The sequence below is a fragment of the Otolemur garnettii genome, unplaced genomic scaffold (assembly GCF_000181295.1).
Source record: "Otolemur garnettii isolate 467f Iridium unplaced genomic scaffold, OtoGar3 scaffold00067, whole genome shotgun sequence".
NCBI lineage: Eukaryota > Metazoa > Chordata > Mammalia > Primates > Galagidae > Otolemur > Otolemur garnettii.
Genome location: NW_003852462.1, coordinates 6760945 through 6777501, shown reverse-complemented (window position 1 = coordinate 6777501; position 16557 = coordinate 6760945). Strand labels below are relative to the sequence as shown.

At 54.0% G+C, this 16557-nt stretch overlaps 1 protein-coding gene across 2 annotated transcripts in view; it reads left to right on the top strand.

Annotated features, from left to right (window-relative positions):
* CTNNBIP1 (catenin beta interacting protein 1) overlaps positions 1-16557 on the top strand; it is a 50190-nt gene that overhangs the window by 27243 nt on the left and 6390 nt on the right. For both annotated transcript variants that reach the window (XM_003793255.3, XM_023515167.1), the window contains exons 3-4: positions 3086-3206; positions 3867-3957. In XM_003793255.3, coding sequence (XP_003793303.1) covers positions 3111-3206; positions 3867-3957 — 187 coding nt within the window. In that variant the 5' untranslated portion in view covers positions 3086-3110. The remainder of the gene's footprint in view (positions 1-3085; positions 3207-3866; positions 3958-16557) is intronic.

Below are 16557 nucleotides of genomic sequence, written 5' to 3'. Positions count from 1 at the left end.
AAAAAAAAAAAAAAAAGAATTAGGTGGCCCAGCCATGATGTTTCTCCTTCCTTTGGGTTGGAGTGTGAAGAGCGGGACGAGTGCTCCTGGTCACATTCTGCCCTGGATCCGGCCCTGAGCGCTGCCTCTCTGTCAGGCAGCAGGCCTGTGTCAGCTGGGACTGGAGCTGGAAGAATGCTAGTTGACCAGGACTTTTGGAGATGACAAGAGTTTTGCTTCAGAAACAGCATCTGCCTGGGGAACATGTTGATGTGGGAGCAGCCTGGCTCCTGAGGCTCATTCAGGCACCAGAGGTTCTCTGGCTGGGCAGCTGTGAGTGCCCAGGAAGCACAGCATGAGGTATCCCTGGGGACAGTGAGGCTGCAACAGCCAAGATGACGGGACGGCGCCAGTCTGTATGGGGTGTGCAGGGTAGGACTGTTGGACAGAGCAAAATCTAAGAAAACAGGCCTCATGCAGACTGATCGCGTGCTGAGAATAGATGTCCCCCAGTGAGCACCCAGACCACTGGGTCCTGAGGACAGGGCAGCTAAAACCAGACACCAGCCCTCTGAATGAATGAAGAGATCTTGCCGGGGCCCTGGGACTGGAGCGTGGTTTGTGATAGTAGGATTGGAGCAAGAACAGCCCAAACCAGGGTGATCATTTCCCATGGGGGCTGAGAACTGGCCTGCTGGTGCCCAGAGGTCAGGAGCCCTCCCTACACCGTCAGGTAGGCAGACTGCAATTCTGGTGCCACGTGTGTGGTGACACCTAGTGGCCACCCCCTGCATTCCACCCTGTCTTTCTCCAGGACAGAGCAGACTGAGAACCAGCCCTTGGGTACAGAACTGATTGGAGGCATTTTACTCCTAGAAGCCCTAACTCACAACTCGAGGGCTTTACAGACGGAGCATTTCAGATGTTCTCTGGAGAACCCAATAGGCCAAGGTTCACTACTTTAAAAACAGCAGTCCAGGCACATGGGAGACCGGGTTAGATACTTTGATCTCTTTTAACACAATGATGTTTGGCCCTAAAGGAATATGGATATTATAGAGAGTGGAGGCTTAGACACCTAGGCCATCCCACTGTTCCATTCAGCCAACGGGCTCCTGCCAGGTGCTAGGCTTCAGGAGGACGGGGTGGGGGGGGGGGAGGAGCAAGGCAGACAGGGTCCTGCCTGCAGTGACAATGAGAGAGTCTGCCAGCAAGGCACTGCCAGCGTACAGGGACAGTGGACCAGGGCCACAGCTTCAGTTACACCATCACCGATGCTTCCATGGGAAGGCTTCTTTAAGCCCAGATGAAGAAACCAGTTTCGGGATGGGGGGATACCCAGCTCAAAGACTGCCCCAGGGGAAAGAGCTTCTCAGCACATTCTAAAATCAGACCTGGGACCAGGAAGGCAGAGTGAGGGGAGGGGAGGTGAAGCTGATCGTGTGGGGCTTTGCAAGGTCCTGGCAGGGACTGTGGAATATATTCCCAGGTATGTTTAAGTAGGGAGTGGTGTCATTCTGGCTACCATGAAGAGAAAAGGACAAGGAAGCGGGGGATCGTGGGAGGCCATGTCATAGCCCCAACCCAGGTGGAAGGGGGGGAAGTATCGATCACACGATCTGCTCAAGGCCAGGGGCAGGGTTCTCCCGCAGGATGTATGGCGTGCAGCCCCAGACCAGCCCCACTGTGTGGCTGCCCAAGTGGAAGGAAGCGAGTGTGAGGTGACGTGCAGAGAAGTGAAACCCGGTGACGGAGCTCCCCACTCAGCCATGCAGGAGCTCACCTCCCCACACACCAGGCTGTGCTCTCTCATCAGAGACCACTCTTAAGTGGGTTACTCCTCCCTCCTGGCCCTGGTCACTATTCTGGCCCTTTTCAGAGCCCCAGAGGAGGTTGAAGGGGAGAAGGAGGCAGAGTGAGGGAGTCGGGGACTCTAGGGCAGGAGGAAACGGGCCCCAAGCCGCGCGTCCAGCTGCTGCACGTGCCCTGACCAGCAGCTGGTTAGTTTGTGGGTTGGGTTTGGGGGCGAGGGCCCTGTCAGCTTATGGGGAACGAGCCGCTGATAGGTGCCTATAGTATTCTGTTACCTACAACAGCCCTAACTCCCTCCATGGCTGAGTGGCTCTGGCACGTTTCTGAGTCCACCCTGTGCATGGAGAGCCTGACTGAGAGAGCCCGAGGGTCTAGGGCTTGCTGGCCCTGGAGGGATGAGCAGTGTGAGGATGTCCTTGGCCCACCAGCCTGGTTCCCTGGTTCTCCCCACGCAGCTCCTTGGCATGAGAGCTGATAAGGCTCCACCCCACCAGCTGCTGCGTTATTTCTGACTCATCCAGGAGTTACAAGTGTGTAACCCAAGCCCCTCCACACCCGGTCTCCTCTCCTCCAGCTCCTCCTGGAGGGAGGAAGCTCTGGACTTCTCTCCTGGGGACTTTCTGCAGGTCAGGTCTCTGCTACCCCTGGATACAGCTTGTGGCTTTCCCAATGGCCTGCAGGAGCTTCCTTCTGACATGTGGGTGGGTTTGGGAGGATAGCGGTAGCAAGTTTCACACCGTGGACCAGTCTCTCCCCATCAAGGGCCTCCTTGGAGCCCAGCCCAGAAGCTGGCCTCAAACTCATCAGGGGCTTTTCTTGAGGAAGCTGCCTCGGTGTTTGGGGGCTGGGCATTAATCTCACAGTTTCTCGACAAGCTGCCTCCAATCCTGTCACATTTGCTCCTGTGGAAGTTGCTTGCTGAGACCCTGGGACACTTGGGGTTTCATGCACCACATGGCCTGTGGCTTATTGCAGGAGGCTTGCTGTAGGATGGCTGGCAGGTAGAGCAGGCTGGCAAGTCTGAGTCAGCACAGCCTCCCTGGGCCTGGCAGTTCCACACACAGAGGTGGCAGGCAGGCCAGCCCCCTGCAGCATCCGCTCCAGAACAGAGATGCCTCGTCCTGCTGGCTGAGACCAGTGGGGTAAGGAAGGGTACCCGGCAACTCGCCACCTGCTCTGTGCTCTCAGAAATGAGCCCACTGTTGAAAGGGGCTCCTAGGGAAGGGTGTGGGTCACTGTGCCATTAGGTCTGATCCTGACCCTTCCCTGTTCGATGCTGCCTCTTGCTCTGCAGGAATCCCCAGAGCCGGGCCGGGGGGATGAACCGCGAGGGAGCTCCCGGGAAGAGTCCGGAGGAGATGTATATTCAGCAGAAGGTCCGGGTGCTGCTCATGCTCAGGAAGATGGGATCAAACGTGAGTGCCTGCAGGCTGTGGTGCAGCAGGTCCCAGGGAGGATGGAGGGGGGACCACAGCCATCTCCGGAGGGCCTGTGGCTGGGCTCCATGGCCATGTGACCACTTCAGGCCTCCCCCAAGTACAGAGCCCAGCACATCCAGTGTGGGGGGACTGACTGCCAGACAGTCTTCCCAGCCCCCCATGCCAGGTGGGAGCCAGGCGGGGGGTTCTGAGGGACTTGACCTTTCTTTCCTTGCCCTGCTTCCTGACCCCCAAGAGTTTTCTCTCCTGGAGGACACCCAAGGGCACCTGGGCAGACCTGCACTGAGAGGGGTGACAGGCATGTGGATATGGGGTATTTCTCAAAGAGAGGGAGAGATGTGGAACTGCCTGTCAGCTTTCCAGGCAGGGCCTGTGTCTCCCACCAGCCCTACACTAGACTAGATTCTGACCTCAGATTCCTTCTGAGTGCTATGGGCCCCATGGACCTGGTTTCAAGAGTGGCAGCTGGTGGCAGAGGGGGTGCTTGCGCTGGAACTGAAGGGGTCAAATCTCAGGAACAGAGGCCTGGGGAGCAGAGGAGGCACCACCCAGGGATCAAGGGGGCCTCTGAGAGTGCAGAGGCCTCTCAGGGAGCAGGTGAGTGCTGCTCCTCACCATGGCTCTCTCGTCCTGCAGCTGACGGCCAACGAGGAGGAGTTTCTGCGCACCTACGCAGGGGTGGTCAACAGCCAGCTCAGCCAGCTGCCACCGCACGCCATCGACCAGGGTGAGTCGAGGGCCAGGGCAGCCAGCCAAGCCTCTCCTAGGGCACTGAGTTGCAGCTCCTTGAGAGACTGTGGCTCCAGCCCTCAGTAGCCCTGAGACTCAGGACAGGAGAGGCCCAGCTCTCCCACCCATAGAGCTGAGCCCTAGAACCCCTGGCCTTCTGTCTGGTCCTATCTCCTTCCCCAAGTGGGAGCCAAGGACCCTATAAGGCAGATTGTGGGGTCCCTTTCTAGGTCCAGAAGAGGCAAGAAATGGAGGTGTTTGGGGGCCCTTGTGACTTAAGAGGCTCTGCTTGTTGTATTTCCTTAATCTTCAGCCTGACCCCTGACCACCCAGCATCCTGTCCAGGGAGAGTTAAACTGCTTGCTCTGTGTGCTAGGACAGTGCTATCACTGTTGGCCTGGGGACAGGCCACACTGGCTGGCTGTGGCCAGAAGGGGATGCCCCAGTGTCCTGGATGTCTTTTTTGAGACAACCCAGCCAATCATCACAGTAACGTGTAACATTTGAGCATTCATTATATAGTAGGCACTGTACTAAGTGCTTGATATGAATGGTTTCAGCTCATTGTAGGGAGCTACCGTCTGCGTACTTCCATTTGGTAAGCAAGGAAACAGACTTGGGAGCTGTAAGCCACTGTGCTTGGTCATGCAGCAAGTTACTGGGAGGCCCAGGATGCAGTCTTGCAGCTTTCTGGACAGCTCTGTGTCCCTTGGCCGCTTAGAGAGGCTCTGCCTCTAATTCTGACCAGCATCTCCAGAGTCCTTTCCTTTTATCTGCTTCATTGGAATCATGGGCTACAAAATATCACAAGCTGTGTCATGTGCAGATGCGAGCGACTCTCCGAACAGTGCCGATGGGTGCATTTGCTCTACTGTGAGGCAGGCGCATGGGGCCTGACCTGGATCACCAGACCGCCCTTGTCCTCCAGGATGTCTCAGGGCTCTGCCCTGGCATAGCGGCCAGTTCCCAGGCTCTGATGCCGGGTGTGACCGGGCTGGTATACCCAACTCAGCAGAAACCTTCCAGGGCACACCAGTGGGACAGCCACTTCCCGTGCACAGGCTGGGAATGCCTGCCCAGGCGTGCCCAGGCAGTGTGGGACAGCCCATTCTGCATGGCGTCTGCTGGCCCCATCCCGAGATCTCGTGACAGATCTCCCCTCCCAGGGCAGGTCTGAGTTTCTAGCATGGGGCCCGCCTTTGGGCGCTAGGCCTACCTGAAACCCTCCCCTCTCCCTGGAGACTCACCTTCCTCCCCAGTTGGTTTTTGGTCACTGAGTTAACCTGAATTGAGGTGAGATGGTGGTAAAACCTCTAGGGGAATGATTTTAATAGAAAAAAAATCTAAAGTTGTAGAACTATATGTCAGTGTAGACAACAGCACATACCCCACACGCACTCACACCAACTGCATGTGTAAGAGACTTCCACTTTCCAAGTCACACTTTTATGTAAGACTAATTTTTTAACAATGTATATACATTTCTTTGTAATTTAAAAAATGTTTGTAGGAGAACTCTTTATCTTGCTTCATTGAACCAGTAGTTGAGACTGAAACTGAGCTGTGCCAAGTTGTTGAAGAAGGTCTTGGTGACCTCAGCCAATAGCCTGGCCCAAATGCTACTGAACACCGAGGGGTGAGCCCAGGGCTGGTGGGTGTGACTCACCGTGTGTGTCCTGGAGTCTGGGCCCTCCTGGGCAGGCACTGTCCACAAACATTGTCTTCTCTGGGGGCCCCTGGAGCTGAACCTGAAGCCAAGGAAGAATCTGGGGGAAGAATTGCTGGGAAGGGGATGGCCAGAGGGATTCTCTGCTACTGAGGTGCCGTGTGGACTGCCTCCCACTTCTAGACAGTCACCCTGACCTAGCTACTGAGGCCTGAGCCACAGGGGGAGGCCCTTGCTGCAGGAGGCCTTGAGATTCTGTGGACCGAGTTAAAGAGGGGAGGAAGCAGCTGTGCCTGGAAGCGCTTCACAGGTGTCCTCTTACTTTCAGTGTGAGCCTCAAGACGCCACAGTCAGTCCAGTCTCTCCTGCTGAGGACAGGATCCTGTGCGTCCGCCCAAGCAGTGGGGCCAAATGGATCTCTGCTGAAATTCTAACCTGCTCACCTTCCTATCAGCGGAGCCCATCTCAGTGGATGCTGTAGGGTGTCCCGGGATTGTTGCCTCCAGAGGCCTGGCGTGAGCGCCTGATGGCCACTAGGTGGCACTGTCCTTCAGCACATGGCCAGCTGCTCTGTGGCAGGCTGTTCCCTGAACTGAAGACTCACTCCCCTGGGAGGGGGCTTGAGGAAGACCCTCCTACAAGACAGCACAGTGCCCCACATCGGTCACCACTGGCAGGCCGAACACACTCCCCTCCAGGGCTGGAAGGCCTGGTACCTGGGGCACTGCTCCCCTCCATGAGACCTGGAGACTTTGGGAGTCCACAGTGGGCTCCTCTCCACCCGCTGCAGGCACACCTAGGCCTCTGCCCTCTACCCTCTGCTTGTTCCCTCGGTGCACATTTTTCCAGTGTATGCTGGGGACCAGGCAGGTGCTGGAGGCCCTGGGGTAGGCCTGCACCTTTAGTGCTTACCAGGAGGTTCTAGCAGAAGCCAGTTCTGGGCAGTGTACCCTGCTAGTTTCCAGCCTGCCTGGCCGCTGCTGAGCTGAGACCACCAATGACAGCTTTCTTTCCCTCCCTGTACTCGGAGATCCCCTTCTGACCCCGCTTTTTCTTTTTCTTCCTCCCTCTTCTCTTTTATTTATTTATTTTGAGACAGAGTCTCACTATGTTGCCCTTGGTAGAGTGCTGTCGTGTCACAGCTCACAGCAACCTCTAACTCTTAGGCTTAAGGGATTCTCTTGCCTCAGCCTCCCAAGCAGCTCAGACTACAAGCACCATTGCATTGTAATTGTTGTTTAGCAGGCCCAGGCTGGGTTTGAACTCACCTGCCTTGGTGTATGTGGCTGGCCCCCTAACTGCTGAGCTACGGGCACTGAGCCCCTCTTCCCTCTTAATCATACTGGCATCCTCCAGGGTCATTCTCTCTCTTCTACCCACACCCCTCTCCTGATCCTAGAATGTCATGTGTGGCTCTCAGATGAGCACCTGCCAGATACCCCAGCTCAGCAGATCGAGCTCCATCATCTCTCCCCATCCTAGAACCCCTTTCTCCACCTGGATCCTCTGTCCTGACCAGTGTACAAGCAAATATTCAGCATCCGAGGACTCACCTCGACTCCTCTTCCCCAGAGATCTGGTCAGTTACCAAGTCCTTTAGACTCTCCTGCCTTAGCTCCTCAGATCTGCCCTCTTTCTCTCCTGCTCTGAGCCGCCATTGTGGTCTGAACCCGTGTTATAATTCTTGTCTCAGTTTCTGTGAGTCACTCCTACCTGGCATCTTGACTTCTCTCACCCCCTCTAGACCACCCTCTACCCCCAGAGTGACTTTTGAAGGCTCATGGTGGTGTCAGCAGGTCTCTTCCCAACTTAGAATCCTTCATTGGCTTCCTGCAGCCTTGAGGATGAAATCCAGCCCCCTTAGCACAATGAGCAAGACCCCACACCCACTCTCGAGACCTGACCTCTCTCTCATTGTCAGTGAGAACAGACCTGTGTGTTCACGCCTCTCTGCCCCTGCACTTGCTTCTTAGCCACCAAAAACCTAGCTCCACTTCCCCACCCCATTCCCTATAGCCTGGGCCAGGCCCTCCTATTTGCCCTTCAGCTGTGCTGCCCCCACACGGTCTCCTGACCAGACTCTGAGCCCCTCAAGCTTGAGACTATGGTTTCTATCTTCATATTGAGGGGCTGCCCCCCGCCCCGAGCCCTCAGTGCACACCTGAGAACCTGTGGTCTACCAGAAAGGCAGTGGATCCTCTGAGCACACCTCCTGGTTTCTGAAGGTAGCTGAGCAGACCTGATAGCCAGGAGGACTCAGCTTTGAACCCGAGGAAATCCATACTTCTTGGAAAGGTCGCCTTGTTGAGAAGGGCCAGCTGCCAAGCTAGGGGACAGCTGGAGCTCCCAAGGCAGGCTCTGCAGAAAGCTGAGTCTGCGCCTTTCTCCTGACCAGTGCTGCTGCCTTTAGACTGTGTATTGATTGTTTTCCTGGTTATACAGTAACCCACAGTCATTGGAGAACACTGGGGAAAGGTAGGGACAGCAGAAAAGTTCAGAGGACTGAATCCTATTTCATAGCATAATCACTATTCTCCTTTGTGAAATTTCCTGTCAGCATTTTCTTTCTTTTTTTTTTTTATTATTTTTTTTTAATCTGAGACAGAGTCTTGCTCTGTCACTCATGCTAGAGTGCAATGGTGTTATCTTAACTTACAGCAACCTGAAACTCTCAGGCTCAAGAGATCCTCCTGCCTCAGCCTCCCCAGTAACTAGGACTACAGGCACCTGCCACAGTGCCCAGCTAATTTTTCTGGTTTTTGTGGATACAGGGTCTTGCTCTTTTTTTTTTTTTTTTGAGACAGAGCCTCAAGCTGTCCCCCTGGGTAGAGTGCTGTGGCATTACAGCTCACAGCAACCTCCAACTCCTGGGCTCAAGCGAGTCTCCTGCCTCTGCCTCCCAAGTAGCTGGGACCACAGACGCCCGCCACAACGCCTGGCTTTTTTTTTTTTTTTGGTTGCAGCCATCATTGTTGTTTGGCGGGTCCGGGCTGGGGATTCGAACCCGCCACCTTAGGTGTACGTGGCTGGCGCCTTAGCCGGTTGAGCTATAAGCGCCGAGCCCAGGGTCTTGCTCTTACTCAGGCTGGTCTTAAACTCCTGGCCTCCCAAAGTGTTAGGATTACAGGTGTGAGCACTGCCCCTGGCCAGCATTTTTTTCTTTTGAGACAGGGCCTCACTGTGTTGCCCAGGTTAGTCTTGAACTCCTGAGCTCAAGCAATCCACCTGCTTCAGAATGAAGTGCTGGAATCCACCTGCTGCCAACACTTCCAGAGTGTTAGGATTACAGGCGTGAGCCACCATGCCAGACCCTATTTTGTTTTGTTTTTTGAAATAGTGTCTCACTCTTGTTGCCCCAGCTAGAGGTCTGTGGCATCATCATTACTGTAGCTCATTACAATCTCTAACCCAGGGGTCCTCAAACTTTTTAAACAGGGGGCCAGTTCACTGTCCCTCAGACCATTGGAGGGCTGGACTGTGGGCCCCAGGAGGAGTCGGCTGCTAAGCAGGACAGGGAAGTGGCGAGGAAAATACCTGGCAGGCCAGATAAGTGTCCTAGGCGGGCTGCATGTGGCCCACAGGCCATAGTTTGAGGACGCCTGCTCTAACCCCTGATCTCAAGTGATCCTTCTGCCTCAGCCTCCCACGTAGCTGGGACTGCAGGTATGTGCCATCACACCTGGCTAATTTTTCTGTTTTTTTGTAGAGACAGGGTCTCACTCTTGCTCAGGCTGGTCTGGTCTCCTGTCTCTGTCTCCCAGAGTGGTAGGAGTACAGGTGTGAGCCACCATGCCTGGCCTTCTGTGCTTTTAATGTTCTTGAAGAAAATGCTTTAGTGATTGCATAACTTGCAGGCGGGTGTCTGTGCCATGATTTTTGACCAATCCCTTCCTGTTGGATGTTCATTTCCCATTTTCACCATCAGTCGTAATAATGGCGAACATTCCTCAGGGCAAGGTTGTTTGCCAAGCAACACGCAGGGTTATCCCCACGAATCCTCCCCAGAGCCCTGTGAGGTAGGTCAAGTTTAGAAAACAAGCTCAGAGAGGTTGAGGAGCTCAAGGCCATAGAGCCAGTCAGTGTGGGCCCAGGGTGTGGCCGACACTGAGTATCGTTGCATCTAAGTCTTCATCGTTTATTTTAAGTAAATTCTAGCACTGACTCACACATGTGCATTTGTAAGCAGGATGGCATTTACCTGAGGAACAGGTGTGATTTAGGCAGCTACATGGTATTTCAGAGGGGGCAGAACAAATGGGAATGAGCCTTCCGTTGACTTTATATTCCGGGCCCTCCGCTCAGAGGTTCCTTGGAACATGCTGGTTCTTTGGGAGTTCTGATCTCTTCCTGCCTGAGTGCTGCACCAGGGCTGGGGTGCAGCGTGTGCCCATTCCAGGCCCCCATTGGTGCTTGCGAAGGTCGCCTATAGCCGGGTCCCTCATAACTGTCATCCTCACGCAGCAGGCCCTTATTGAGCTGCCCTGGCAGGGAGGGACCCCATCTGGACGTGGCTCATTTTGTTAAGGAAGTTCCTTGTCCTTTCACTGCCCGGGGGCCTCCCGGGGACACACCCTGGTCTGCCTCTGCCCTTCTTCTCATGGTAATTCCTCAGGCCTATTGCAGCCATCTTTTTCCAAGAGGCTTTCCAGGGAAGGTTCCCCCAGCCGTGGCCAGATGGGCTTTGTCAGGGCTCTGTGGACTTTCCCCTTTGGAAGCTGAGGCTGCTGGTTCAGGGTATGTTGCCAGAGAACCCAAAATAGGTCACTTGGTCTCAGGGTTATGCTGGGAACCTTGTTAAAATAGCTGTGGTCACGAGAAAGCAGCAGGGAACCAGGCTCTGGGGAGGCGGCTTCCCCTTGCAGGAAGCTTCACAGTAGACACGGCCTCTGCTTGCTCCCCCTCGAGCCTCTCTGGCCCTGTGGTGGGGGTGCTGGCACAACTGTCTCCCTCTTACACCCCGGTGTGGCAGGTTCTTCCTGGAACCGCTCTCCCCCACCCCGACATATACACAGCTGTCTAGCCCCTGACCTTTCACTTCCTCCAGGAAGCCCTATCTGTCCCACCAGGGTCAGCAGGTGCCCTGGAGCTTCACGCCAATCATTCCGTCTGTGGAGCTCCTTGGGGCTGGGCTCTGTGCACACCTTCCAGTCCTCAGTCCAGCTTCTGCCAATGCGCAGATGGAGTGGTGCCGGCTCCGGTGCTATTTGGATGGCCTGCTGGGGTTCCCATGTCACCTCTCTCTCCACGTGTGGCTTTGAGGCCTCTCCCAGAGGCTCCAGGCGATAACAGACTCTGTACTGAAATTACAGCCAGGCCCAGGGAGAGTTCTGGTCTATGGGATGGGAAGCTAATCTTTTCAAACGTTAATCAACACTTGTATGAGAATTACCTGTAACCTAATAACCAAAAATCACCTGTATATTGAATCAAACAGCAATCAACCAGGAGGATTTGGTACATAATTCATGTCACTGAAAAAGGAATAAATCCCAAGAAAGACCGAGGAATGTGCTGGAACACAGCCCAGCATTTCATCAGCAGGCTGCTTCTGGCCCTGTGAAGGTCGCTTTGACCCTTCTTCACCCAGTGCAATGGGTTCTATTGTCTAGAATTGAGGACAGATGCCAAAAGGCCTCCGAAAAGCCCTTTGCCTGACTCTACATTAACCTCCTGACACCCTGATAAGAAGCAGACCCTGTGGTGAAGGGGGAACTGGGGAGGGCTGTTCAGTCCAGTGGGACAGTCACTTTCATTAGCTCATCGGTGCTGTGTGCTAGGCACCGTGCCACATGGCAGCCCCGGCTTCAGGCTGCTGGTCCAGCTGGGCAGACAGACACATGAGCTACCACTTAAAGAGCTCTGGGCATACAGATCAAAGTGAGACTCATTCTAAGGGAGGGGACACCACCTAGGAAGCCACAGAGAAAAGGATTTGTTTGCCCTGGGCCTGGAAGAATGCACGGCCATATGCATGTGGACAGATTGAGGAGGAAGAGTATTATTAATATTGTAGGCCAAATGCTGGCCAAGAAAGGACAACGGGTCCTCAGAGGCACCAGGTCCTCAGAGTGTCCTCAGACCACGCACCAGATCACTGAGGGTATTTGTCCATAATGCAGACTCCTGGGCCTGCCCCAGCCCTGCTGAGTCAGAATGCCTGCCAGGCATGCCTGGGAATCTGTATTTGAAGCAAGTCCAAGTCCCCAAGGTGATTTGGTTTTAAAGCCCACTAAAGATGACAGGACTTTAGGTGAAGACTCGGTCACCTCTGTCCCTTCTCAGGGCAATCAAACTCCTTGTCTAGGATCACTTATGTTTGGGGGAACAAAAGAATTAGAATGAGGAGAACTTGAACAAGTGCCTCACCTGGATAGGAGAGTGGGAACAGGGTGAGGTGGGTTTGGGGGCATGCTCCTGGGATTAGAAGAGAGGGGGTCTAGTAGGGCCCCAGGTTGTGACCCAACCAGACATTGTTTCTGAAGATTTATACTATGGATGTTATGTGTGGCCAGCTGGACGGGTGGGGTAGATGCAGTTCACCATACTTCGCAGATGAGGAACCAAGGCTGGATGTGCAGAGACTTCCCACGAGATACACAGCTAGCTGGTGTCTTGGTACTGGGGTATACCAAGGAAACCCAAGCCTGGGGAGAGCCTTCTGCCTCCTGAGCTCTTAATGGCCAGTCCAGGAGGTCCAACACCTCTGCCAATGGCTCAACAGCTCTGAGTCCCAGCTGTATGCAGACAGCACTGGCCACGTGGCCCCGCCTCCCAACAGCCTCCTGTGCATGTGGTGGTGGTTGTCAGCCTGGAGCCCACGGGGCACCACTGAGCCTGGTGCTGCTTTGGCTGCCAAGACCTTGGTGGATCAGTGGCCTCTGTCCCCATAGCAACCAGAATGTTGTGCTGTCTCAGGGTAAAAGCCATCCTCTGGGAACGATGGGGCATTAGACCTGAGATAGAATACTCAGCCCTTGGCTGCCAAAAACAGCACTTGCCACCCAGTGGGTCTTGGTTTGTCTCAAGGAGGCCTAATCCAGGGTGGCACTGAGCCTTATCCCCTTTGGAAACTCTTCCCTTTGGAACATCTGGGACCTGTTTTTCCAGGCAGCATTTCCCCAGAGCGGTAGCTAAGCTGTGCAATACTAGCTAGAGGGGAGCAGTCACCAGTTGGTATTGACAGCAAGATAATGGTGGGGCGAGGAGGTGCCACAACACGAATCAGAGGTTAGAGAAGCAGGTAGGGCATCTGGAGTGGGAATCGCCCTGGGCATCTGGGTCTAGTTGGTTGTGTTTCTTCTCTGGCCTGGTCTGCTGTGTGTGTTGAGGATGGGCCCTGGGCTCGGCAGGTGGCAGTCCCTGGATTATTTCGAAGCCCTTAGCCAAAATTAACTCCTATGTTGATGGTGACTTGCATTCCCCCCATCAGCCATGGTAGGTTTTTGGGGGGAGGGCAGGCTGGGTTTAAACCCACCACTTCCGGCATATGGAGCCGGCACCCTACTCCTTTGAGCCACAGGCGCTGCCCCCATCAGCCATGGTAATGTGAAGACTCTGGGGGTTCAGAGTTGTATTTCTGAGTTTTCAGGCTCCACTAGCTTCCTCTCATTAGGGAACTCCTAAGCCCCTACTGGGTGGCTAGGCTGCTCCCTGTCCCAAGGCATGTGGTGGGAGGCTGTGCTCACAGGCACTGAGGCTCCTTCCTAATCGGGTGATGTGTACATGTCTGTCTGTTGCTGCTGCCCCTCTTGGGAGTTGCCCGTTTTCTCCCATGACAGGACAGGTCTGTGCCCTGTCCGATCTGTGGGCCTTTGAGGGCTTGTAGCCTTTAGGAGGTGAAGGAAGTTTTTTGTACCCTCAGCAATTTGGGGGTGGGTAGGATTTGCCTTCTGGCCTGGTCTGTTTTCTTTCTCCCTGGCCATCTTTGCACACTCAGCTCTGAACAAGACTTATAGGATCCCAGAGCTTGAAAAGTTTTGGGGGGTGGGGCTCAGTTTGTGGCTCTTGCACCCAGGTGCTTTGGTGCAATGAAGGCAGGATGGAGCTCTCCTCCTGGCTGTGAAAGCAGACCCCTCGCGCATCGGGCATCTAGAGAGACAGATGGAGGTAGGGGCCGGGTCCACAGATCAGTGCCACAGACCAGTGTCTGCCATGTTTCACCCATGCGGCCTGTTGCAGTTGCAGGCAGAATCCTGCAGCTTCTGCAGAATTTCCTCAGATGGGACAAGGATGGGACCTGGCAGATTTACCTGCCAGGTCTGGGAAATGCCCCTGCCCCAGGGGTCAGCCCTCAGGGCTTCAGCCTCTCCGTGTGCCTCTTTTCTGTTCTTTCCCACCCACTCTCACCGACCCAGCTGTGATCCTGCCCGGCCAACACAAGTGTGGTCTGCAGTTCAGGAAATGCATCAGCTGCTCCTTGTTTTCAGGAAAGGACCTTTGGTTCTCAGTAGACTTTGGGGTTGTGTCAGTGTCCCCTGAAGGCCTTTCTCCACACACTGCTCCCTAGAGTGGGCTGGGTTCAGCCTGGGGGAGAGCTGGCCTGAGCCCAAGCTGGGCGTCCAGCTCTGCTGGTGTGAATTCATCCTGAGCTTCCATTGTCTGCCTCCCGCCCCCGGGCAGGGGCCAGCTTCCCTTGTCTAAGCTCCTGCATATTTGTCATTTTTCTCTCCTCAGTCGCTTGACTGGGCTCTGTTAAAGGGGCACAGCTGGTGTGAAGAGTGGGATGGGAGGCCTGCCGGGTGCCCTGCCCTGGTTCAGAGAGCCGTGCTCATGCCAGCACCTTGGCCCTGTGCTCCAAGGCAGGTGAGACTGGGACTAGTGAGGTGTCCTGAAGAGCAAGGTAGGGTAGCAGAGCAAGATCAGGGGAGGATAGGAAGTGGGGACCCCTGGGCACAGGGGCCAGGGCTCCTCCAGGTTGGCACTCTGGGTTCTATGTGGAATTCTTTTTAAGGCATCCCTGGGCTGCTTTGGTAGTGTTTTCTAATCCTGGGTCTTAGTTCCATTCTGATAGGGGCAGATGGATGGGACAGTCTGCCAAGAGGCCTGCCAAGCTGGGTGACTGGGGCAGGATGGTTTTCCCTCTCCTAAGAAGGAATTGCAAAGTGCCTACATGTGGCGAAGGCTTGGGCTTTGGAGTCTGGGTCTAGATCCCCCTTCTGCCTCTGATTCAACAAGCTGCCTTGTCTCTCTGAGCTTCAGTTTTCTCAGCTGTAAAATAAGGCCTCATCCATGTCCCGGGAGCTTTCCCAGGTGCTATAAATATGTAAGTGAACAAGACAAAGTCCTTGACCACATGAGACATATATTCCAGTGGGGAAATGAAGATCAGATCAATATATAGCCGTGGGTGGCACCCAGGGTGCTAAGAAGATCTCAGAAGAAGACCATACAAGTTGCAGTCAGGGAGCGGCTCCATGAAGTGCAAGAACGTTGAGATGAACTTGGATAAGAGCATTGAGGCAACAGAAACAGCAAGTGCAAAGGTCCTGCGGTGCATGTGACTCATGCCTGAAGAACAGCCAGGGGTGGCTGGAGCCGTGAGTAGGGGAGGTATGTAAAGGGAGGGGCAGAGGCAACTAGAGGCCAGAACGTGTGTGTCAAGCAGGTCACAGTGAGGTGTTTGGTGTTTACCTTGAGTATAATGATAAATCTTACGGCAAGAAGCCTTGGAGGGGTTTCGAGCAAAGGTGTGGCAGAAGCTGGTTTACTTTCTAAAACTTCCCTCTGGCTGCCGTGTGGACAATGGTCCATTGGGGGTCAGCATGGAGAGACCAAGGAGAAAAAGGACTCAGGAGTCCAGTGAGGAGGACCAGGGCGGTGATGACAGAAGGGGTGATGCATTCAGCATTCATCTTAAAATAGTCATCAGGATTTGCTGGCGTGCTGTGTGTGAAAGAGGAGAATTGGGAAGACCCAGGGCTTCTGGCCTGAGCAGCCAGAGGATGGAGGGGCTGTCTGTGGAGATGGGGGAGGCTGTGGAGCTTGTTTGGGGGTCCCCAGTGCTCTGCATCCTTGCTAACCTTGTGGTAGCCTGTCTTTTTGATTCTAGCCATCCTAGTGGGTGTGAAATGCTATCTCATTGTGGTGATGAGAGCCTCCATAATGACTGATGGTGTTGAGCCTCCCCTTGGGTGCTTATTGACCATTTATATATCTTTTTTTTTTTTTGAGACAGAGTTTTGTTATGCCGCCCTCGGTAGAGTGCTGTGGTGTCACAGCTCAAAGCAGCTGCAAACTCTCGGGCTTAGCCATGCACTTGTAGCTCAAGCAGCTAAATCTCCAGCCACATACACCAGAGCTGGCAGGTTTGAATCCAGCCCTGCCTGACAAACAACAATGACAACTACAACAAAAAAATAGCCGGGCGTTGTGGCAGGAGCCTGTAGTCCCAGCTACTTGGGAGACTGAGGCAAGAGAATCCCTTAAGCCCAGGAGTTGGAGGTTGCTGTGAGCTGTGATGCCATAGCACTCTACGCAGGGCGACAGCTCTTTTGAGGCTCTGTCTCAAAAAAAAAAAAATTCTCGGGTTTAAGCAATTCTCTTGCCTCAGCCTCCTACGTAGCTGGGACTACAGGCACCCACCACAATGCCTAGCTATTTTTTGATTCTAGTTGTTGTTTGGCAGGTTCAGGCTGGGTTTGAACCCGCCAGCTCCTGTGTATGTGGAGGGCCTGCTAGCCGCTGAGCCACAAGTGCTGCCCCATTTATATATCTTCTTTATACTGACACATAATAGATGTACATTGTCTATCTTTTTTGGAAATATGCCTATTCATGTTCTTTGCCCATTTTTTTAAATTGGATTTTTAACTTTTTAATTATTGATTTGAGTTCTTTAGAGTTCTTTATATATATTGGATAATGGTCCTTACCAGATATATGATTTGTAAAAAATTTCTTTCATCCTGTGGGTTGTCTTTTTTTTTTTTTTTT